General features: G+C 36.7%; 1 protein-coding gene across 6 annotated transcripts in view; it reads right to left on the reverse strand.

Moving 5' to 3' along the window:
• The window catches only part of RBFOX1 (RNA binding fox-1 homolog 1), a 1,143,576-nt gene that overhangs the window by 4,559 nt on the left and 1,113,832 nt on the right, over positions 1-25,185 (reverse strand). For 2 of the 6 annotated variants that reach the window (XM_041462425.1, XM_041462426.1), the window contains exon 12: positions 11,092-11,144. The exons of the other annotated variants lie outside the window; for them this stretch is intronic. In XM_041462425.1, coding sequence (XP_041318359.1) covers positions 11,092-11,144 — 53 coding nt within the window. The remainder of the gene's footprint in view (positions 1-11,091; positions 11,145-25,185) is intronic. 6 annotated transcript variants of the gene reach the window in all.

Consider the following 25,185-nt stretch of genomic DNA (forward strand, 5'->3'; position numbering starts at 1 on the left):
TGCTCTGCCTCACCTTGGCACACAGAGCTTTGCTGCCCGGGCTGGGGGAGCACAGGGAACAGCATCAGTGAGATGGACGTGCCGGCTAGGGACAGCTTCCACTGCAAGTCTCTAACATATTTCCCATAATCAAACCATTTTCACTTGCTCTCAGGTGTCACATAGACCAACAAAAGCAATCTTGTAATTACAGGGCTGTCTTGAATACAAGAGCTAATGTAGCAAAAAAGGTTTAACAATGCCCTTGATAGCTCTTTAAAAAAAAAAAAGCCATTGTTTTTTAGCCTTATGTGAACAGTAACCACAGACTGGTCTCATTCTCTGTAACTACCTTATTTTTCAGATACATGTACAAACTTACTTTTTTTTTTGAAAAAAGGACAATTGTTCTATTTTATTATCATGTATTTGCTCCTCCACAAGCAGAATGTGATTAGTGCATTCTGAGCTAACCAGCTGAGGGAAAGCTGAGAAAGGAATGTTTCCATGGCATATGCAATCCTCCACCACCTACTACTGTGGGTCCTGGATGGGAGCTAGAGAAAAGGACCAAATTATCTGAACTACACATTCCCACCTACCCAGAATCATCTTCAAGGAGGGAGCAGAAATTACCATAGACAATAAATCCTTAATTCTCCATCTCACTGAGCCAACATTTTCCAGATTATGAGGCATTCCTTTCATATGGAAATCCAGCAAATCACCTCCTGTGACAACTGTGCTCGCTAAAGGGCTCAGCATGGAAAAGACAGATTGAGCATCCCTGTCTTTGACTCTCTGCACAAACATAGGGCCACACACTGACAGAAGTCAAATGCTTTCTCTTTTCCAAGAATACATAACCACACATCTTGATGGAAAAAAAGCAAAAAGTAGAAAACAGTTCAGTAAGAACAAACTGCTAAGTGTACAGTTGTTCATATTCAGCATTTTGAATTAAACTTCTTTCCCCTAGCAGGAGTGCAGCATTTTTAGCAAGTGTAAGAGTATCTAAGTTCTTATAAAGCATTCTAAAGCCTGGATGTTTCACTTCAAAGTGCAACCATCGTAGCTGAATGCCTTCAGTTGTACTGCCCTGTTTGCTTAGTAAATCCAAATTCCTATGAAGGGATAATACTTTAAAAATGAATTAATTTAAGCACCCCAAGTTCATGAGTGTGGGCTCTGTATCTCTCACCCCACAGCTGTGTTTGCTTTAGATTTGGGTAGAAAAGTCTTCATTGCTGTCAGAGGGATACATGAAATTCCAGGGGTAGAAGTGTGTTAGGCAATTGCTTTCCTTAAGACCTGGTCTGAATCTCAGGAAAATGTGTGTAAAAGGCTTGTATAAAATACATTAGTTCCTCTTTTGCTTCCAAAGCACTGATGAGTAAGGGATTCAATTTTTACATCAATTTTACTTAAATACTTGGTATCTAAGAACATCTATCTTTAGAAATTACCCAACAAAGGAAATGGGCAATTCCCACTGGAAAAGCAAGGGAAGGGAAGTAGCTCACATCAGTCTGTGCTGGGTAAAGGACTTGGTGACTCTCTGAGCTGGAAAAGCAGTTTGATTGTTTCTGAGCAGGTGTGACACTGATCCCACACTCTGGAGCCTCTCTGGTAGGAAGAACTTCCATAAACCTCAGCCTTGGACTGGAACCCTCCAGGATGCAAACATGATTTGGGGATTTGAAACACTCAATAACAGAATCCCTTGTGTCTTTTTCACCTACACTGAAGGGAAGAAGACACTCTATGCCAATATTTTAAGTCTGAGAATTTTAAATATCATTATAATTTTAATTCTTCCCAGCCAAATTTCATTCCAACGGTAAGAAAGCATCTAGGAAGAGAAAACAATTAATTTAAAGGTAGACATGTTTCCTTCATGTCCTTAGTAATATGCAAGAGGAATTGCATGTACTACTATTTTACATGCTTTAATGCCACAATTATTACTTTTATATCAATGGGAACTGGTACATTTCCTTTGTTTTTCTCTTTTCCTGATTATCTGGTATCACTGCAATGCTGAGCAAGGGCTGTAAATCTGTTTCTGTAAAAAAATACATTCATTTTGGTCCAGTGGTTGGGCTGCATTTTGCCTCCATCCTACCTCCCATTCCTGCAGGACCCTTGGCTGTGTCCCACTGCCTCACAAACAAAGTCCAACAGGCCACCTAGGATGGCACTAAGTGGCCCAAATGCAAGGGCCTCTTACAAGGAAGGACCAAGCCTGAATATCCAGGGCTCAGGCTGTATTAAATTATTATTACATTTAAGCCAACTGCTGAAGTAACTGGCAAGTTTACAACATTGATGTAATATACCATGTTGCTAATAATATTATTATATCAACATTCAACAGCAATCTTGACCACTGATGGGAAAATATGGATAAACATGCACATTATGCCATTTCAAAGGATGAAAATATTACTGTTTCAACCCAGTATTGACTTCTGAGTACATTTTTATTATCCTTTTTCCAAAGCAGCAATGACTTATTGTCAGTGTTTTACACTGCTTTTTTCATCCTTCTCTATAAACCATGTCTCTTTTCTTAAAACAAGAGTTGTAAAGAAATCCTAACGTGAAAACTGTCACCAAAGTTAATCCTTGCTCCTTAAAAAGAATGGTTTATATTTATATTATGATAATGCTAAAGTTTTTACTGTGATATTAACATAGAAATGTTATTGCAGAATTAGTGATGCTTATATTCTTGTTAAAACAACAAACACTTGCTTTTCTTTTACAGGATATTGAAATTCCTCTTAAAAAAATGTGTCCAATGTAAACACAAAATAAAATGTAAAAGGAATTCTTCCAACTCTTCTGTAAAAGAAAATATATAAAATTAAACTGCACAATTTTCATTTTTGCACACTCCTGAATACACTTGACATATGTAAGCACAAACATGGATGAAAATGTTTCCAAAGGGGAAAGAACACATGCTCAGATATTATCTGGGAAAAAGATGCATTGAAATTCCTCTGTGATGAATAGACTTCTTTTTTTTTTTTCTCCTCTGGGTGACCTCTACCTTCAGAATATGATGGTTTTATTATGATTAATAAATTTCATTTCCACAGAGGAAAGGAACAGTGTCAGCTTAAACTTAAAGCCAGTGGGTTTCTTTTTAAATGCTAATTTTTAAACACGCCCTTGCATGACACCAAATTTAGAAGCTCAGAAGGTTAGCAGAATAGATTCTGATTTCCAGGCTGAAAATAGGAAGAAGGATTTAAACTATATTGTCACACTGCAAATCAGTAAGCTGCTTCAGTCCCACACACACTGCTTCACTTACTCACTGCTCTGCCAGCCTGCTTACTTCTTGTTACAATTAGTGGCATTTAAATGCTTTGTGATAATTTGCACTGCAAATGATCATTCTAGGTAAACAACTTACTGAAATTTAGGACGTGCCAATGGTAAGGTGGTGAATAAATTAATAGTCTCTGCCATTTCTGTGTATTTTACAGGGTGATAAAACAATGTATCCAAAGCAATATGTACAAATTCTTGTCTCACAACACAGCTGATGAACAATTTTGATGCATCACTAACTAGAACAAGGTATGCTCCTCTATTTTCCACTATATCTGGGACAACCATTCAGGACATCATGGGAAAAAATATGCTTGCTAGCATTTTGCTAACATACTGACACTCGTTCTTAAATAGCTGGACAAAGAACATCCTGGGAAATAACTGAGAAAAAACCCCAGTGTAGCTGTGCTAACTTCTATAAATGTAAACCATAAGCTATCCACCAATAGATGGCATGATCTTTACTTATGCTATGCCTTAATCTCTTTAATAATTTTCAGCAGTGTTGAAAAATGCTAAAGTACTTTAAAATGCTAAAAAGTGCTAAAATAAAAGAACAATTTATTGTTCACTCATTATTTAAAAAAAAAAAAAGTAATTTAAAAAGGGAAATTGTGGGATTTATTTTGTTAGGGCCTTTGAAAGGGAGTATCTCTCTATCTCTCTAAATTATCAGTAGTAGGTGTTGTTGAAGTCTCTAAAAATTGGGGAAGTCTGTGTCTCTTTGCTCATAAATGCCATTTCAGGATTTTAAATTCTTTGGTAGTATGGCTGTATTTCCATACACATATGGGACAGACAGTGGAGCTTCAGTACTGGAGACATTTAGAAGCTCCTAAAAACATACACATTAACTAATAAGGAAAAATTCACCACATAAAATATGAACCAACTTAACACATTTTACTCAAGTGACTTGAGAAGTTTAGAAGGACAATATTAAATAATTTGATACACTTATTTTACTTATCATTATCAACTGCCCTTCATTTTTGCAACTCTAATATTGCTGGAGGAACTGCAGAAAACTATGAACCTGTTTAAGAGGTATAAAGAGAGAAGCTGAAACTTGGTCACTACTTCATATCAAAGTCTGAAGTATTATTACTTCAGACCATATTACAAGCAAAGCCTGTGTGACGCTGGGAAGCTCATATTTCTAACTTTTCCCCAGTATTAACCACTCTTTATACACTTTAATTGCAATTGAACAATCAAGTAATAAAATTGCTTCTGGAAGGAATACAAGGAAAGCAAGGGTTGCATGGCCTTAATACCACATAAATACAGAATTATTCCAATAAATAACTTGGTGCTCTTTCTCTTGGTCACAGAACTGTGATGATCCCAAGAGAGATGACACCGGCAGCACAGCTCCTCCCTATGCACACCAGTCACACACCACACTGCTGAGCAGTATTTTGGGCTCAATGGGTCAAACCTGTGCAGCACTGTGGTAGGATGGTGTCTGCTTGTGGTGTTCAAAGCATGTGAAACAACTAGTTAACTGAATTTTAGATATTAACACCAAGGGACTGCAGGCATTTCAGGCACCTGAATCACCAACAGGTCCCTCTCTACCTCAGAAGACAATGGGCAAAGATGTCTCTGAAGTTTTTACTTAAGATCAAGGAAACTGAAATCTGCTGATAAAAACAATTTCCAGGCATTTGCCTTGATTGGAAAGGTCAAGAATGCTAAAATTCTCCTTGCCAAGCGTTGAATGCACGCTACCAAACACTGAGGTCACTGTACAAGGGAGGACCATCACATACTTTATTCATAGCATCCTCCTCTTCCGTGACCTATAATGTCTACAGATTTGTGATGTGGAGCAGAGAAAGAATTGGGAAGTGACAGGCAGCACAATAAAGAGTGAAACTTCAAGGTGTACTGCAGGGCTGAAGTCCTGTGTGCCTGCAGAGCCATTAGGGATTTCCTATCACTACAGTACTAACACATTCCTAGGTTTTCTCAGAGATAAGAAACTTGACCAGGGTCTACCATGGGTAGAGGGCAATAATGAAAGGTTTCCATGAAAGGATCTTCATAAATATGTCATTAATGAAATATTAAAAGCACTGTTTACATTTTCCCGCAAGTTGCTGAAAGGAGAAAGTAGAGAAGCCTATGCAGACTTTTCTGTAGAGATGAATTTCCAGTTCTTGGCTGTTTACTTATGTATGTCACATCTCAGTTTGGCCTGTTAATTTCCTTACTAATTGACAGGCATGTTTTGCAGAAGTTTCACTGATGCTCAGATGTGGTTTTAATTTTGCTTCTGTTTGCTAGCCTGTATCTTCTTTTAAAATTTGTAAGATGTTTGCAGCCAGCAAAGCTGAGCTGCCATCTTCTAAAACATTTAAATGAACATGAGTGATACTGACTAATTTGCAGAAACATAGAAGGGCAGCAAACAGCAGCACAGGTGACTTTTCCCTGAGCTGATGCTGGGTAACTGCAAACTGCAGCAATCCCAGGCACAAATCTAAGCTTAAGAACTCTCATTCAGTTTCAGTCTTGCTGTGTGGATTCACACCAGGGCGGGAATTGAAGCTGATGCCTAGTCAAAAGTCAAACAAAATTCTATATACCACCACCTTACTGTGTAGCTTCTATCCAAGAAGCTTAGATTTTGTATGAACTTCATTAAAAAAAGCCACTGGGGAATCTGAGGCTTGCCATCAGGTGACACCAACTCTATTCCAATGAAAATAAAGCATTTCTTAGGTCTGTAACACATTTTCTTATTACTATTGTTTTTATATTTAGAGGCAATAAAGCTTGAAGAAATTCTTACCTAGTGCAATAATAAATATACTGGGTACATAATTTATAAAATTTTAAAGCAGTCTTTTGTGATCACATATAAAGTTCTGCAACCATAGCGTTGTTTTATGTTTATTTGCAATATGATAATCTCAAGATATTAAAACTGAATCCTTGCTCATTTAATGGAATTGTATACAGGCATCCATACATGCACACACACAAATCATCTTTCATGTGCTCTACTTTTAGCCTACCAGAGAAAAACCAATCTAATTGCTTCATTAAAAAAACAGCCCAGGAGATGCACACGTGCCTATAGGCACTTGTTGAGGACAAACACAGATTATTCACTATTTCTGTTATCAAAGGAGCTTCACATTGCAAATCCTCCATTTACAAATGACAGGACCTCAGTTTTCCTTAATCTTGTGGTGTTGTCACATTTGAGCAGCCATGCGAACTGACCTAGAACCGCGAGCGCCGGGCGGGCAAGCTGTCACACAGATAATGACAGCCACGCCAGCCAGGGCTCCCATGGCTGACAAAAAGGAATTAATCAAACCTCATCAAAGGAGAACAGAGCATAATCAAAGTGTTTACTGATTTTTATCAACTGGTCCAATAGCTGAACATCTTCAGCACACAACTACCCAGAGCAGTAAAAGCTGTGACAAATGGAATTCCATATAAGCAACTATTTATAGCAGCAGTAAATGCAAGTTTAAACTGCCAACATAAAGGACACTTGAATTTATAGAAGAAGTTTAATTTTGTGCATTAGTGCAACATTTCCTAGTCTTTCCAGAGCAAAACCTTCAGTATCTGCTATTTTTCACAGGGAACAGCAGTACAGCCTAAAATAAATACTAGCACAAAGACCATACAGATGCTCCTTCATCTTTATTTTTTATTTGATTAGCAGAAGAGCATAGCATAATAATAAAAGCATCTCATAGAAAATTATTATTTTCCCAAACTGCTTCCTGAAATGAAGTCAAACCCATTGGCAGCAATAGTAAAAGGGAAGGACCTCTCTCAACTGAGCATATGTCTTCACACAGTAATTCTAACAGGCTGAAGGAAACACCTCCAAAGCTGCATTCTTCCAAAGAGTTTGGATTGGACTCTTTCAAATTCCTTTGTCAGAGTATGATCTGACCAATATCTCCTACCACACACATGAACAGGTCAATGATATGTAGGCAAATTTGTCTGGAAAAATTTTGACCTGCTGCAATTCTTTATGTACCTACCCTGGCAGAGGCAGGTTTGTCACAGCAGGCACTGCAGCCATTCTAAGCACTTCATCAAATATTAATCTGTTTTAAATCAGTATCTCCATATTTGCTATTGTTCAATGAATTAAATTTGTGGCAGTGTTAGTGCTGACAGGTTAATGATAGTATACAGGGAAATTGCAATGACTGGAGCAATTGCATTTGTTAAAAATGGCCAATATTCTCTTCAAATATTTCAATAGCACAAACCCCATGGTTTGCTTATTGAAACTGCTTGCTTTTATTCAACATCTTTCCTGGAGTTATGAAGTTAAACCTTTCAAAATGTTTAATCTATTTTGGAGACTGTATCTTTCCCCAAATGGAGGTCAATAACTTAATTTATGACTGTCAACTTCTAAAAGCTTTATAAAGCATTTCTTTTGCTTGCATGCAGACACACACAGAGAGAATCCTTCCTCCTGGGACTGATTCTGCTCAAAAATGTAAATAAATACAGGCACAATTGGACAGGTGTTATATCCACTTCCACCATACTTCATTCCAAATTCAGCTTTATATATACCCTTCCCTTTCTCTCTGTTATTTCAAAATCATAAACTGCAAATACACTTGGGAGAAAAATAATACCAAGCAAGCATCAGCCTGGATTTTTTTTTTTTTTTTGCTTATACATAAAGGCTGCATAATAGTTAAAAACTAGAAGAAGAGAGAGAGATAATATAAATACAAAATAATAACCCTGTCCCATTTTTACACAAAAAGTATAAAATGTCATTTGCAGGTACATCTGAGAATGCACTTGCAAAAGACACTAAAATTGCTTTTTCTTTCCAAACTATGAATTTTGATGTTACAAAACCTAAAAGAGAAAAAAAAATAATAGATTGAGCACTGATTTGAAAAATTCACTAAGAATGCTAAAGCTGCAAAATGAACAATGTTCTGCAGCCAACATGTAAATAAGCCACAGGTTTATTCTGGGTCTCATTCTAATTTATCCAGAGACTGACAGGGCAGCTGCCCATTGCCCTCATCAGACAAGAATCCCAGGATTAATTCTCTCCTAGTGCAACTATAGTCAGGAATTTGCAAAGGAAGGTCCTCAGAGATCCTTGTTAAAATTCCATCATCAAACCAAGAGGAGTTTCTTATAGTTTCCCTGTCTCTGTTCTAGTTCAGACCTGCTTGCAAACCCTTTAATCATGTCTGCCAGAGAAGATCTATCCCAGAAGTGCAGAACTTCTCTTCTGAACAGTAATTATTTTTAGCCTCAGAATGCACTGGATGCAATGAAGAGTGAAATGCTTTTAAATTTCCCATGGAAGGATCCCTCTGTCAGATAGCTGAGGAGGTTTCCCTTCTGTAATGTGCATTCAAGAACAGACAGAGATACACAAATAGAAATGTGTTTATGGACACAAATCACTCATTAACACATTTACCTACTCAAGATTACTTTATTCCCAAATAAAAAAAAAAATACCATGTGGCTGAGGGCTAAGTATCCTCTGGCAGGAATGATGAAGGATTGAGAAGAAAAGAGTGAATATTACCAGCAGAACCACCCAAGACCTCCCATTTCCAACTGATGATCAAGTTCCAACCAAAGCTTTACTTGTCATATATTACTATTTGAAATCCACAAACACACCCATCCTTTACAGGGAGGCAATACAAACATACAAATACTCACATTTCAAACATTGAGCATATTTATATGTATCTTCACTTGATATCAACTTTACAAACACAGTAGAAGTACTGTCATGGAGCTTAGGAGCACTAAAAAAGCACTAGAAAATCATACTGCAGGTGTTTTGCATGCATCTGAAAAACCACAGGAAGGTTAGTTTGGGTTCCCAAAGTATCTCTATGTTTGCTCCATGTATTAAAACATAAAACATCAGATAATAAAAATAGTTGGAATTCAACTAACAAATCCAAAAGACCAAATTCAACTTTAGCAATTTGACTCACAGGAATATGGGCTGGAGAATTACGTTTTTATGAAGCCAAAAGTCATTTAGATTTTATTACTGAAACTTAGATATATAAGAAACAGCAGGTAGAGGCTTTCATCAGCTTTCTCCTTCATATTTAGTGCAAAAAAAAGTCACCTACAGTCACCTGTGATGGAGGTGTTTATCATATGCTCAAAATCATGCCTAGCAAAAATACCTCTTTGTTGAATCAATTCAACATAGGTAATCAACTGGTAAACTGAAAAGTTTTAATAAATACACACAGAGATCCATTTCCTTTTGCGTAAAGTTCACTGAAGGCATTGATAAATGAAATTTATATTTTTGATTGTAATTCTAAAAAAGTCATATATGGAATATCTGTAATAAAGTCTTGGGCACTTAAATTGTGCCTGAATTGAGAGAGAAAAATTTCTTTACTAGAACAAGAAATATTGCTTAGAAGGATTCACTTTGCAAAACTGGGCCCACAAACCCCATATCTAACTCAAGAATTCCAAGTTTAAAAATTGCTAAAATAAATATTCTTACTTAGCAAAGCTTAGATTTACAAATTAGCAGCCTCCCTACCACAGCTCACTTCAATGAAGAGCTGAGCAGGAAGCTCAAGTGAAATAACCAAAGCCAAAATCCAAGTTGAGTGATATGAAAAATGTGACAAATGTTGGCTTCTCAAAATGTATTTACTTCATAATTTATAGCACTTGGAAAAATCTATGTTAAATCAGGTTTTATTACAGAAGAACTTTTCAGATTACCACCAAAAATGCTACAGCTAGCATAGAGATTACAACAATTTTAGCATATTTTGGGTTTATCTATGGTCATCTTTTCCATAAATAAATGTTCTCTATTTGTTTCTATGTAGATCATCACTGCATAAACAGAAATCTTGTCACCTTTCATTTATTTCTGCTACTATAAAACTCTATCAGCAAATACTTCTTAATACCAACACTTGATTTCACACTATATACCCTTTACATCCTTCAATATGACAAGTTCTATGAACTTGATTTTTTGCACAACATTATTGACAGAATAAGTCCCGGCACCATTACTATTTATTTTAGCCTTTTGATTTCTTATGTAGCAACATAACACCATCCTTACCTGAATTAAGACTAAGCTTGTTCAAACTCTAGTGCTTAAAAGAGAGAAAACCTCTTGACACATTTAATATATTTATAAAATATAAATAAAACCTTTTAAAAACATTGTTCATTCTTCTGTACCCATGGCTTACAACATGATAGTATATGGAGACTTTTTACTTACTAGAGAGCGATCCTCTGAAGGCACAGACCCTCTCTCCCACTATCTCATCCATAGGATAGACTTTGTGAGTGCTTTAGGGTCTGCAATACCCTTGTGGGCATCATTTGCCCCCAACAAGTTGAAAAGAAAATTGTTACATCTATAGCACTTACAATGTCCTGCACACATCTAAGCCTTGGCTCTTCTCGTCAGTTCTCTTTGGTTTGACTTTTGAAAATCACAGTCCTGAAGCTTTTATCAGAAGGCTTAGCATATCCTTACACACTAGGCCATACCACACTTAAACTGGAAACAAAACACCAAAGTCAGCAAAATAACCTAATGGCTTTTATACGGCAGAACCTATAGGCTGAAGCTATAAATTCATTAAACTATTCCCAAGATTTATACACTACGGACTTTCCTATGCTTTGTCTTACGATTAAATGCAGCATGTGAAAAAGGATATTGAGACCTGGATGGATGCATCAAGAAGTATCAATGATTGTTACCTGCAGAGGTGTTACAAGAAATTTCATCTGCTGCAACGAAGACGAATTGATTTCTGCAAGAGAAGATAAAATTCACAATACTGCTTGCTGACTGGGAAATGTGCTAGCTGCCAATTGACTTGATGTTTACAGATGGGGTAGGGGAAGGGTGCTTAATTTTAATGAATGTAGCAAGAAAAAGTGTTGAGTACTATAGAGTTTATAAGGATCATGAGGTAGACATGCTGGGATCTTTTAAATGAAATAATGGTGACATTTGGATATGGACTATGTACAAACTCTTGCATTGGAAGCTTCATGTTTAGTGTTACAGATATGTCAATATGAATAATCTAATAATGTCTAATAAAAATAAAACAATATTAAAGGGCACTACTGCAAAATATGTAAAAAGCGCTTTTGAAAAAAAATTAAATTGCAATTTACTTTGTGCATCTGAAAGGAGGATAGTGAAATTAAAATATTTTGCTTTTTCTATGTCTAATATGACTGCAATCAGAAAATTATTTTTTCTGCTATTTATTTAAAAAATGACATAGTATATTCTCATATACTGTCATCCAAATACATAGAAAAGTCTTTTGCAGAATCTTAGGAGAGTAAGCTAGAGATATGAGTAATTTAATATAAACCTTCTCTTGCAAAATTCTTTTTTAAACCAGGTAACATAAAAAGAGAACCGCTAAATGCACTAGTATTTCAAAATGCAGAAAACTTCATTATGGCACAAATCCTGATTTGTCCTTTCTGAAATCTAGGCAACCAGGATTTGGGTTAGTGGAAACCATGTTTAAGGATTAGCATCGAATGATTCCTTTATAAGCACATAGAGAGCTGCCTCGGGGTAATTTTGTGTTGTGCAGGGTTAATGAACCCGGGCGCAGAGTTAGCACTCGGGTGTGGTTTCCTCCCAGCTGCACACAGCCAGGCACAGCAAAAACCTGACACCGAGCTTTGCACAGCCTGAATGCCAGCCTAACAACCAGCAGCCAAAGGATGCAGGCGAGGGACTGCCTGGGAAAACAGCTCCGCAAGCTTTAAGTGCTGAGGATCCTGCTGAAAACCACGCAGGAGCAAACGTCCCTCAGGGGCAACAAAACCTGGAGGAGTTCAGCCCTAAGGGAACAAAATCTACTTCTATTACTTCACTTCTGATGTATCAAGAGATTTGAAATTCTCATTTAGAAATCTGTGAACCTTGTTACTTAGAGGTCCACATTCTAAGAGGGGGGAACAATAAATCCAAAACAAAATAAGGAATCTGCAATCCATACAGCAGGGACAGGATTGCACAGGTCCAAAAAGAGATCACTGCCTCTTCCCTAGCAGAAATACTGACACTGTCTGTTAGTGTGAGCTTAGTGATCAAATTGTATATTCTTGCATTTTCAACTGTTCATTAAGTTCAATTGATAGCTTTGCTGTTATTTTGTCATCTGCAACAGTTTCAGGAGCTAATGAGATTTGCCTAACAAGTAATGCTAAATACATGAATTTAAGAAACCAAAGGGTGATACATTTTACATTATAAATACAGAGCTACTCTGTATTTCATAGGTAGCATAATTTGTCACTGTATTTACTGCTACCATCTCTGTGATAACTACAGACAGGAGAAGTTAGATGCTTGCCTAAAAGAGCCAGCAGCAATGCAGATTTACCAGCTACTGTTTTACAGAAAATCCTTCTGACTCATTTCTATGACGTTGTTAAACTGCCCTCTCATCTAAATGAAAAGACCACTTTTCCTTAAAAACTGCCTCTAAAGTGGTTACTCAGAAGCTCCTTTGTTCCTCTCTGTTCAGAACAGTGGAACATTTATCCACAGAGTCTCTATTTTCAGATGTTAAAATACAGAATTACTTGCAAGGGTAATATGCTGGGTTAGTACCTCCAGGAAGACCCTAGAACACTAATGTAATTTGTCCTTTGGAATGAAAAATATTATTTAAACTGTTCTGAAATCTTACTCTCTTTTTTTTTTTTTTTAACCAAGTCTTTACTAATCGCTGTGAAAAAAACTAATTAAAAAATTAAATAAACCCAAAGTGATACCTATTTTAAAAAAACAACTACTATAAACATCTCTTGGTATACTGCTTCATAGAAAGAAACCATTCTGCTTTGGTAAAATTAATTTCACAAGTCCACACATAACTTTTAAAAGTATGAAGTTACATATTGGTCAGCATAGCAACTGTGAGAATGAAAAGACTAGAGGCTGGAGTCCAACAAGCAGTTCAATATTTTATAACTAATTGCACGGTTCTTGTAGCAATTCCTAGAAATTCTTAAGCACTTTGATGGCTTTAATGTTCTTACAGTAGCAGGATTTATTTAGCTAAATTCCATCCTGTTGTTTACATAGACCCAAAGGGGAAACTGCTCATCAGAGACATCACAGATATCACAGCTGACGGCTACAGCAAGGGTTAATCCTTTGTGTGGGCAACCCAGAGCTTGCAAAAGGAGCCCTTAGGGGTGAAGCTGGCTCTGTGGGGCTCCAGATCCCTTCTGTCCCAAAGCAGGTGGGGAGCAGAGGGGGCAAAGCACAGCTCACCTTGCCCAGCCCTCTGCCAATGTGCAGTGTTCCCTTTAAAGAGCAATTCTCTGCACTAACTCCGTCGAGCATACAGGGCTTGAAAATCTCACAAGGAAGATATGATGAAAATTCATGATGTGTTTTAGGCTGGTTTAGTGTTCCTCATCACTGCTACACTTTAAATTATTCAAAAAGGTGCAGGAATTGTAAGCGGACCCAACTTTATTATACAATAAGCCCCGCTCAATTAAGATACAGAATCACTTCCATAATTTAATTTGTGTATTAACAGTGAAAGTATAGAACCAAATTTTTACTGTTCACTGGTTAATACTTCAGATGTAAAAGAACACAGATTTAAACAAAAGAAACTTTTTTTTTTTAAATAAAATTTTAAAAGTTGTTACTGACTGAGATAGGGGAAAAAAAAAACAAAACAACCAAACCTGAAAGGATAAGATGACAAATACCTGTCAATACAATACAAGAATACAAATACCTGTACCTGAAGGTACAGTTGGATATATCCAACCTGCCAGATCCTCACACCCTGGGCTAAGTGCAGTGCTTTTAAGTGCAGGAGTGGCACCTTTTGGCAGTCTGAGCTCTCTGATGTCTCCCAGACAGTGTGGGTCAGGAAAATGTGCTGCTGGGACTCCAAATGGCTGGGTTCCCTCCGAGCAGCTACTTCCCAAGGGCATACTCTGCATACTACTGCTTCTCTCAAGCCTATATATCAATTTTTATCTCTTCTAGCAAATTGAAAACTAACTCATTTTTTACCAGTATGGTAATAAAGATGGTTTTATATTTTGAAAAAAAAAAATGTTTAAACATTTGATATATATCCTGAATTCAAACAAGAACAGAAGGGGAAGACAACAGAAGTACTCTTAAGTGATTTAGATGTGCTTGCTTCCTTTGGGGTAGTTCTTGAACCTGCATCACACCATCTTCAAAGGTTTGAATGTGTTGTAATTTCCTCTGCTCCATTCCCTGCAGTCCCTTTGGCAGTAACAAACGTGTGCCTCCAGGGCCCCACATCTGACAAAAACCTCTCTCTTTTGGAACCTGCTCTTTCTATCCAGCAGACCTTTTCCATTTCCAATACATTACATGCTTTCTTTCTCTCTTCTTGAAACTGTTTGGTGAAAACATGCCATGCTATAGAATATAGATTTTATATGTATTGAGGGGTTTACATTCTTTAATCACTGAAGCCCGAGCCTTGTCCTTTCTATGGCTGTCTAATGTACACAAGTACTTCTGTGAAGAAACACCTGGCCCAAAAGTGATCTGCCCACTTTACTACTGGAAAATTCAGAACCTGGAAGTGGAAGACACAAAGAGATTCAGAGAATGGGTCTCAGACACTTTTTTTTTATGACTATCATGAAACACGATTCCAACCTAAGCTCAGAATAAACTGCTACCCTGAGTGCTTCCTCTAAAAGTTTCCATGGAGTCATCCCACCCTGGGAAAGGAAGAGCTCCTCTGTGTCTGCACCAGTCCCCACTCCTCCAAATGCACCAGCCTCCCACCCCCTTTCTCTCCTGCAGCCACTGGTCCTGCTGCTCCTCAGGCGTACAGAGCTCCCAGGTTTGGGAATTTATAAACTCAGGTCATTAGGGCTCAAAACACCTATGCAGGACTCGGGGCCAGTGAGTGTTCTGTGTGCCCTCTCCTCTCCCTAAAATGCTGGGTGGCACTCAGACTTCTCACCACTGTTTCACACAGAATATGACTGAGAACAAAATTCTGGCACACACCTAATTTCACCCATGACTCCCAGAAGTTTCCAATCGCTCCTCCTCAGCAGCACAGAGCTTCCTTAAAATGGAATACTAGAGGTCAAAGGGGATTTTAAGAAATTAATCACACTGACTCTAGGAAATTTGAAATGTAAAAGAAATTATAATCCACTAACATACAATGATTATTCTTCATAGACCTGAATTCCTTGGCTCTGCTGACAAACTTCATAAAACTAGACAGAAATAATCTTGCCTAGCACAGAAGTTCAGACCCCCCCCAAAAAATACAGCAACTGCTGAAAACAGTGCAGAGCTCAGAACATCAAAATTTAGGATGAAGGCAAACACAACATTGGACAGAAGCTACAGTGGGAATGTTTAAACTATTATTTAATCAGTTGACTTTTTCTCCATGGGATTGACAAACAAAGCCAGTATTTAGAACTCTGATATAATTGATGCTTTGTGTGAGGAGATGAGAATCTTGACTCCATGTTTCAGAAGGCTGATTTATTATATTATGATATATTAAAATTATATACTAAAACTACACTAAAAGAACAGAGAGAAAAGGATTCATCAGAAGGCTAGAAAGAACAGGAACAGAATGATAACAAAGGCTTATGACTCAGAGAGTCCAAGCCAGCTGACTGTGATTGGCTATTAATTAGAAACAACCAACATGCACCAATCACAGATGCACCTGTTGGTAAACAATGTCCAAATTAGAAGTTTGATTTTGCTATTATCATGCTTTATATTCCCATTACTGTAAGATCAAAGTACATTACTGTACCCATAGCATTTGAATCGCAACACAAAGATAACTAAACAACTTCACAGCCATACCTATATGATATACTAAATGAAACAAGAATAAAACTATAAATAATTCATGCAGTATCAAGCTTCAACAACACTAAGAGTAACTTCCTTGACCTGATGTGCATTAGGAAGGTTATTAGACTAATTTCTTCAGTGTTAGGTTCTTTTTCTCTCCAGAATTTCTTGTTCAACCTAACCAGTGGTGATGCCAAGAGAGGAAGACATGGATATTTGGCTTTAACTGAGGTCCCCTGCTTTCCTCATCACAAGATAATGCTGTCCTACATCCATCATTCCTGACCATTTCTTTCCTGAAATTTTGAGGCAGGCCTGGGAAGTGGACAGAGGAAAACCCTGACTCAAAAGAAACAAATGCAGCTATTTCTATAACTGCTGCTGCATAGAAAACACTACAGCTCATCCTCGTGCATCTGCCTGGGCTCAGCTGCCACTGCAGAAGGTGCTGTGTCCCTCTCACCCCCCCAGGTCCCTCCTGTGTCCCAGGGTGTCTGAAATGGCACTACAGCCCTGATCCAGGCAGCTCAGCCCAGCCCTTCATTGCCCTGCCACATGCATCACCTCTGCATTGCTCTCATCTGCCTCCTCTTTGTGCTCTGTACAGGACATTTCTGTGTGCTTTAGCCAATGACAGGATGTCTCTACCAAAATTCAGAGTGACAAAGACAGCAGGAGAGAGAAAAGAAACAAAATCTCTCATCAAGTTTGTCCTGCTACCAATCACGCAATTTCTTGACCAGAAATAATTTCTTTCAATACCAAAAAGTACTTTTGCAATTGCAAAAAACATGCCTTCAAGAAAAGAAAAAAAACAACCCTCAGCTCTTCTGGACACCAATGGAAATGTGCATCCCCAAGCCCAGTGATATGCCTGCATTACTTCATTTACTCAGAGAAAAAAAACAAAAAACAAAAAACAAAAAACAACCAACTGACCAACCCAAAAACCTAAAGGGATTAAAAAACCTAAAGGGAAAAATGGTCAACAGAAGGTGCTTTCTCATAATTTCTAATATTATCTCAGGCTTTCCCCAGCAGATGGGCAGGCATTTTTATCTTAGCCCTGATGGTGAACTAGCTAAACAACCCATTCAAATTCTGCAAGAGAGAGACTCCTTTTAGCACAGTCCAGTAGTGATGCTGTAAAGCAGATTGGAGGAATGTCCACTCTGACTCAGGGTGGGCACAATGATTCTGCCATGGCAGTGCCTCAGTTACAAACACCCTCTGTCCTTCCATTAGCCCTCAAAGCCAGTGTAAAGAAAATGTCTAGCAAATAGATGTAACCTTCCAACTTAGTACTGTTGTTGAAAAAGAAAAAGCTTATTTTTAAAATATTGCCACAATGTGGACAATATCTTGCATCACAACCAGCGGGAAAATCTGTAGGTCTCTCACCTTTCATAGTTTAGACCTACAAATTTTATTTCCTGATTTATTTACTTATTTATTTATTTAATCAGAGCTATATGAATAGACTGGGGTCTAACTCATAACACCTGCTGCATCAGTGGAATTTTTTTGATGTATAATCATTCAATATATTATACCTAGTATGAAATTATTTGTTATTAATAATGCAATATACAGAGTCTAAAGATGAATATTCAACTGCAAAAGGAACACATGATTTTTAAGTAGATCTGGACATTTTAAAGTAAAACCTAAACCTAATAGGTGAAATTCTGAATACCACACAAATCTGTAGCAGAATTCATACTGATCTCAGTGGCAGAACTGCTCTAAAATTATTGGCCTTTTAGTGTGATTAACACAGTCTAGGCACTTAAATTAAATACTTGAGGAAGTAGTGCAGTAATTCTATTTCAGAAGTGCTCCATGTCAGCAACATAAATCGATGTCATTATGATCCAGGACCGCTAAATTAAGGCTATATTTTCAGTGTTAATATTTATATTTCAAAATTTTGTTTATTACTGTATTTTGGACATATTGTTTATTCCCTTTAGGGCAAAGAGCATTTTGAAGTCAGCCTTGTGTAAAGAATCAGTATTTTATTCACAAAATACATTAAAATATCAATTTATTTAATTGGGGGATTTGATCTTTTTGTACATCATGGCATCCTTAAAATAATGCCTCAAAAAGAGGCATTAAACTTTATATTTGTTTCTGATTTCATACCAATTATTACGGGTTACTAGTAGCCACCATTTTATGCACTATAAGTTTCCTAACATACAGAGGTATAATTATAAACTTCAGCAATTATAAATAACAATTCTTTCCCCTAACATTACATTAAGCTTGGAATGACTTTACAAATTAGTTGACAGCACAATTTTATTTTCATATTTTAACTAAAACACCATATACATGAAAACCTTGCCAGGATTTTTTAAGAATTCATTCAAGAAAAACAAAAGGAACTTTAGAAGCTGGTACATGTTTGGTTTACACAAAGTCCTTACTTTTTTTTTTTTTTTTTTTTTTTTTTTTAATGCATGTATATTAAACACCCTACAGCAATTTCCACAAAAAAAAATTCTTTAGGATATATGGATAAACATTCTATTCCCACTCCTGCAGTATTCTTATAATCTGATGTTTGCCTCAGGTGGGATCCTAGAGTATCAGCAGCTTAACAAGCCCAAAGGAATATGAAGAAAAAAAAATCTATTTAAATACCTAATCAAATGTTTTAGGCTCCTCAGAGGTGTGAACCACTACAGTAAAAACATGCAAGAGTATAAATTGCCTCTTTTTTGATTAATTTCATCAACATTGCAATTTAAAGTTTGTTCTTCTAATACTTCATCACCTTGCCAGAGCACACTGCAAATTACACTAATCCATACAGACTATATCCATGGCATCCCAGTTTTATTAATAACATTTCATTCCTTTATCTTCTGTCTTCCTCTTGCACAGTGCTCTTAATTCCTCCTTGGTTTTAAAGCACTCAGGTTGACAACACTTAGAGCTCGTTCTAATCTGCCTCTTTGTGGTCTATCAAGCCAATGATCTGAGAACTGAGGAGTGTGTAATTAGCCACTGACATGTCCAAAGGAACTGTTATGGTCTATCATGTCACAGGCAGTGACCCAATGGACTGTAACAGCTTTGGTCTGCTGGATCAGGAATCAATGTTTTAGTAACTCCCCAACTCCGTATTTATCCAGTCTGCTGAGTACCACACTGAAAAATTTTAAAGTCGCACTTTCTTCCAATATCCTCTAAGAGCAAAGAAGTTTTTATGAGCTAGTAATGAGATAATTCCTACTTTAAAAATGTTAACCAGTCCTTTCTTCTTCCTCCTTTTAGAGAAAAGGAATGAAAATTCATCAAATTAATATAATCATAATCACAGCTATTTACTATGAGCTTTTACATTAGAATAAGGAACTCCCAAGTTAAAAGTCAGGCTACATAACCAGACACAAGCTGGAGAGATAAACCAAGAGAGGATACTGAAACTGAGATGTAAATGTCAGAATAGGTACACTGATTTTTTTTTTTTTTTTGAACATGATGAGCATTTAACAGCTCTCCCTACGTTCAAGAAGAACCTGGCAGCAAAAGTACTGAGCACTTGAGCTTTGAGCACATCAGGAAGCCAGGTATGGAAATCTGGGCTTTAGCCTACCTCTACCTTCTCTCCCAGTTTTTTCTTCGTGATTTCCAGCATGGATGTCACAGCAGGTTTCACAGAAACAGCCAAGCCTTTCCCTGTCTATGGGGATTGCTAAAATAGCTCTTGATACTGCAAGGAGTGAGAATGGGGATTAAAGGTAAGAGAAGTAGAAGCAGGGTATGAATGAAACCAGCTCTGACATGACAGAAGTTTCATAACTGGTGTTTGCCGTATTTCTGGGCAGTAACACTAAACTTTTTCACTACTGTAGCCCCTCAGTTTTGAACTGGTGGAGGAGTTTTAGCAGGTCCCTGGATATTGCATGAATAGTCAAACTACACACAGGTGAATCAAGCCTTCAGAGTACCAGCAAACAGGTTAATTCCACCCAGAAGACGAATGTATCGAAACATCACAGCAGCTTCCTAGAACTGGTAGAAGATTATGTTTTTAGGAAATGTAATTGTTTGAAATTATTTCCTATGTTAATGTGACTCACCGAGTCTCCCCCAAAAATGTCATATCTGCAATATTTTAGAATGAACCATGCTTCAATTATTGGAAAGTACTCTATGCAACATCTTTTCATTTCAGGAAATTCCTGTCAAAATGCACTACATTAAAGTCCCTGCTCATGGAATTTCAAATGCTTTGATGTTGTTTTTTTTTTTTTTTTCCCCTATAGCATTTCAATTATTCGTATTCACCCACTTCTATTTTTTAAGTCTTTTTTTTTTCCCCTATAGCATTTTATTCATATTCACCCACTTCTATTTTTTAAGTCTTCACTGAAAGTTACTGTTATGGTTATACCATGAGTCATATACTCCAGTCATCCCCCAAACTCTGAATGAACTGGGATGAAAATGGATTATGAAATATTAACATGACTCCAGTGATCCTCTAGTTTGCCAGAGATCACACAGGGATAGATTTCTAACAGGTACATGGCCAAACCCACTACCTCTCTGTAACAGCCAAGCCAATAATTTTATTTTTATGTGCAATAAGAGGGAATAAAGAAGCTTTAGCTACCATACAGGATTGTCCAGGGGGGAAAAAACAAACAACCTAGACCAATAAAACATCACCACATCAAACCTAAGCAGAAGAAGTGTTAAATATATTCTCTGTTGCTGTTAGAAAAGCTAAGCACAACCTCTGTAGCCAGTCAAGGTGCTAACTGAACCTTTACATCGTCAGAATTTGACGAGCCTACAATATGGGCTGTGCAATTCCTCCTTATGGATCATCCCCCAAACCTTTCCATTTAAGATTTCACTGGGATAGCAAAATACACAAATGTTGGAAGGTTCCAGCTGGAAGTTGAAAAGTTACTGCTATATTCTAATTTTTTTCATCTTTCAACCTGATTCCTTTAGAAACTAAAACGGTGTAGAGAAGCTCTTTATCCTTAATCTAAGAAGGTACAATCATGAAATGAATGAGGTACTAGATTTTAAAACGTTTATGCTTCTGTAAAATTATTTAATGGAAAATTAAATTCTAGCTCAAGATGCTATTATATTTTATATGCAATCAAAACCTTAATTTTTAGTATATATCTCTAGCAATCTTCAACAAGAGAAAATAATTTGAATAAAAATATAGTGGTTTTCATTGTTTAATCATAAAATAGAAGATAATATAGTCCACAATATAATAAAACCCCCCTCAGCTATAGAAGCTCACAATTTATATTTTGTGGTTTTTTACTCTTCATTCTAAATTTTCATTATTTAATGAGCATGTTTACTATTAAATCAAATCTGTACCTATTCTATTTTAGGATAACCTGAGCACAAATACCAAGTATTATTCTCAGCTACTTGCCCAAAGTGAACTGGAAAATATATTAAAGTATTCCTGTAGACACTACTGTTTTAAAAAAACTGAATGCTTCACATAGACATGTTAAAAACGTAAACTATCAGAATATCAGGATTTTATCAGGAGTAAGATTTAAGATCTGGAAAATATATAACTTCCATATGATAAAACCTTCTCTCTCAAATTTCATAAAACCCTAGGTATAACCACAGAACATGTAACACAAATTGATAGTGGGAAGAAAAAAAAAAAAACATATTTTTTACTACAAAGTGTTATATGCAAAATATTTTGGAATATGCCTTATTTTATTTAAAAAAAAAGAAAAAAAAAAAAGAAAAAAAGAAGAGTCAGCTTCCAGTGATGAGGGAATTAACCCAGACAACAAAGAGATCAGTGGGAATGTCCCCATAGTCTGGAGTAAGGTTTAAATTGGGTGTTATAGAAGGGGATGGTGCTCAGAGCAGCACCCTCTGTCCGTGTGCGCGCGTGTGTGTGCGATGGATGGGAATGTGTGTGTATATATGGATACAGCACCATCCATGTATAAACACACCTGGGCCCTGCAGGGGACAGCAAGCAGCACAGGCTGTGGCTCTGCCTCTCAGGCAGGGCTGCCTCCCTCCTGGCAGGGCTCTGCTCTCTCACTCCCAGACACACTCGCATAAATATCGCTGCCAACGTTCATGTGCGCGAAAGGAACATTTCTCTTACTCGGATCGAAGATGCAATAATCAAATCATAAAACACAAAACCAATAGCCAATCAATGTGAATAAGTCTGCCCATAGGCTTAATTCAAGCAAGCCATTCACTGAGCTATGTGATGGATCTGTCAAATCCAGTACAGCATTACAGACATACCAGCAACACCAAGTGAACATGCAATGACAAAATGACAATACGCCCCACTGCCATGCTCCGACTCCTTCTACCTCAGGAATACAAAACTGGATGACCTTGCTAGTTTCTCTTACTTCAGACTTGGACAGAAATCTAATAACTGTTTTTTTTTTTTTAATATTCCATGAAAGATGAATAAGAGCTGTACAAACATTTTATTGACATCTGATTTAGTGTCTTTTGCACATCCTTAAAATTATTTTATCCAAGTATGCTCAGTTTAGAGAGTTTGCCAGGAAAGTTCGAGACTGATGAAGAATATATTTAGACCAATAGGTCCCCTTTTAGGACTTTTACTAATTAGAAAACTTATCAGAAATATTTTACATCTTGGCAAGTTAAACGTAATTTTTTGATCCACTTCTGCAAAGACCTTCAAATCTGTACATGCAATTTAATATATGATAGATCACACAATATAAAAATTGATTTTGGAATTTGTATCCAGTGATTGTATTACTTAATAAATAAAAACAAAAATGTACCTGTTTCTTTGTTGGTTTTGTTTTGTGATCCTAAAAAATGACTGGGGAGATATGCCAGGCCTACCCCGGTTGTGAAATTTGGTTTAGGAGTACATGATCTGTCTTGACAAATACTTTGGGGTTTGCATTGATTGGTTTAATGGTACTTCCTTGCCACCTGATTCTCCCCTGTATATCTGTTCCTCGCCTATTTCCAGCAACAGTTCCAACTGTGACAAACAAGGATACCATTGCATTTCTTCAAACAGAGCCCGCTCACACTGATCATTATCAATCGACTTGGTCTATTGATTCTGCAGTCCCAAATCTTTCTGTTAACCTTTATTTTTAATTTACCGAAACATGTCTCCAATCTCAAGATTTCCTCTTTCCATCTCCTGAATTAAGAAGCCTTTCAAATATGGAACACTGCAATTCATAATGGATATGAGTGGTAACTAAAAAAAATTAAGCTTTCCTTATTTTTAAAATTAGTATGAAGCATTGTTTCCATTATATGTCACTGCTTCAGTGGTACTCAATTTCTTTGGGCATCATTTTTTATACAAACAGTAAATGGAGTTCATGTGTAATTAAACTAAATAGGGGCTCATATGAACACTAAATAAGTGTATAAATAGATATGGAATCTTCAGTCTTGTGAGAGGAGAGCAGATGATAATTACATTAAGAAGAGCAGATACAAGCAGTGGTACTAAAGTATACTTCAGCACCTTCAACATTAATAATTTCACAAAACTAGCTAAATTAAATTAATTTTAAAATGAACAAAAGTTAATCAAATTAAACAAACTGTAGTTGTGAATAATCAGAGGTATCCATGTTTGCACATAGTTTCCCACATGCAAAGAAATGTTTGAGCAGATTATAATTTGTTTTGTTCTCGATGCTAGTTTTGGGATTCTCTCGTAAAGAAATTCAGTTATGAGATTTGTAATTAAGACAAGAAACCATATTCATTTGGGGGAAGCAGATCAAAGATGAGGGTTAACCATATCTAAAAAGAAAAATAAACTAAAAAAAAATCCAAAATATATAAAATTCATTTAAGATATCTAAAATTATGCAAGTAAAGACAGGTTATTGCAACTCTAATTATACATGAAGTGTATATGGAAATTAGACAATTTTTCAAAAAAATATTTAAGGATTGTAACAACTGCATTACTACTGAAGCCGCCCCCAGCTCTCTTTACAGTATTTAAGAGCACTATCTTCCTAAACAAATCCTTTACCATTTTGGCATCATAATTCTTTGTGATGTTGACTCTCTGCCCATAGCAGAACATGTGACCAGCTGATATTTTATCTTACAGCCTTTGATCTGGTTTATGGGAAGGTAACATCAATTCATAATTAAAGCATTTAAAATTCAGCTTGGTATTGTTCAGTTTCTCTGTGTAATGCATAGGTTTAATTATTAGAAATAAACAGGTTATAAAATGATCCAGGGACACCTGAGCGATAGCTGGCAAAACCTGGCTCACCACAGGAGGTTATTTAGAATTTTGTCCTTTTGGTTTTAGTAGGCTTTTAGAAGCAGGAGTTCTTTTGCATTACAGAAAAGCTCACATAAAAACCCTAGAGCTGCGACATGCTAACAAACCTTTGTGGAAATGAAATGAAACTACTGAGTAGCACTTCACCTGTGCAGGTTCCCCCAAGTAGAAATAGTACATTGCCAACAATGTGCACACAGCACAGATCTAGTTGATATCACTGACCCAAAATCAATAAAAAGTAGCTTGCTTACCTGTCTGACACAGCATGCCTCAGCCACACATGCAAATTACTTTATTCACATAACTTTAAAAAATATATCTTCATTACCCAGAATAAGCACTTGAAAGGCAAATATGCATGCATAGCATTGTAACATTCATACCATGGGACTTGGTTCTAAAAATACAGAATCCATGAACAGCACTTCAATCTAAGAAATTGTGCACTAGAATTTCTTAATCTCTCGATTTCTTTAAGAAACAGAAGCATTTGTAACACTGTCTAATTTAGCATTTAAAGAAATTTTTCATAATGTACTTAAGGCTTAAGAAATTATTTCCATGATTCCAAGGGAAAATTTTCTTGTATCAGGTATTGAGAAGTGTGACCTTACTTCTCACTGCCATCATGAAACAAATT

This window comes from Pyrgilauda ruficollis, unplaced genomic scaffold (assembly GCF_017590135.1).
Source record: "Pyrgilauda ruficollis isolate IOZ18807 unplaced genomic scaffold, ASM1759013v1 scaffold16, whole genome shotgun sequence".
NCBI lineage: Eukaryota > Metazoa > Chordata > Aves > Passeriformes > Passeridae > Pyrgilauda > Pyrgilauda ruficollis.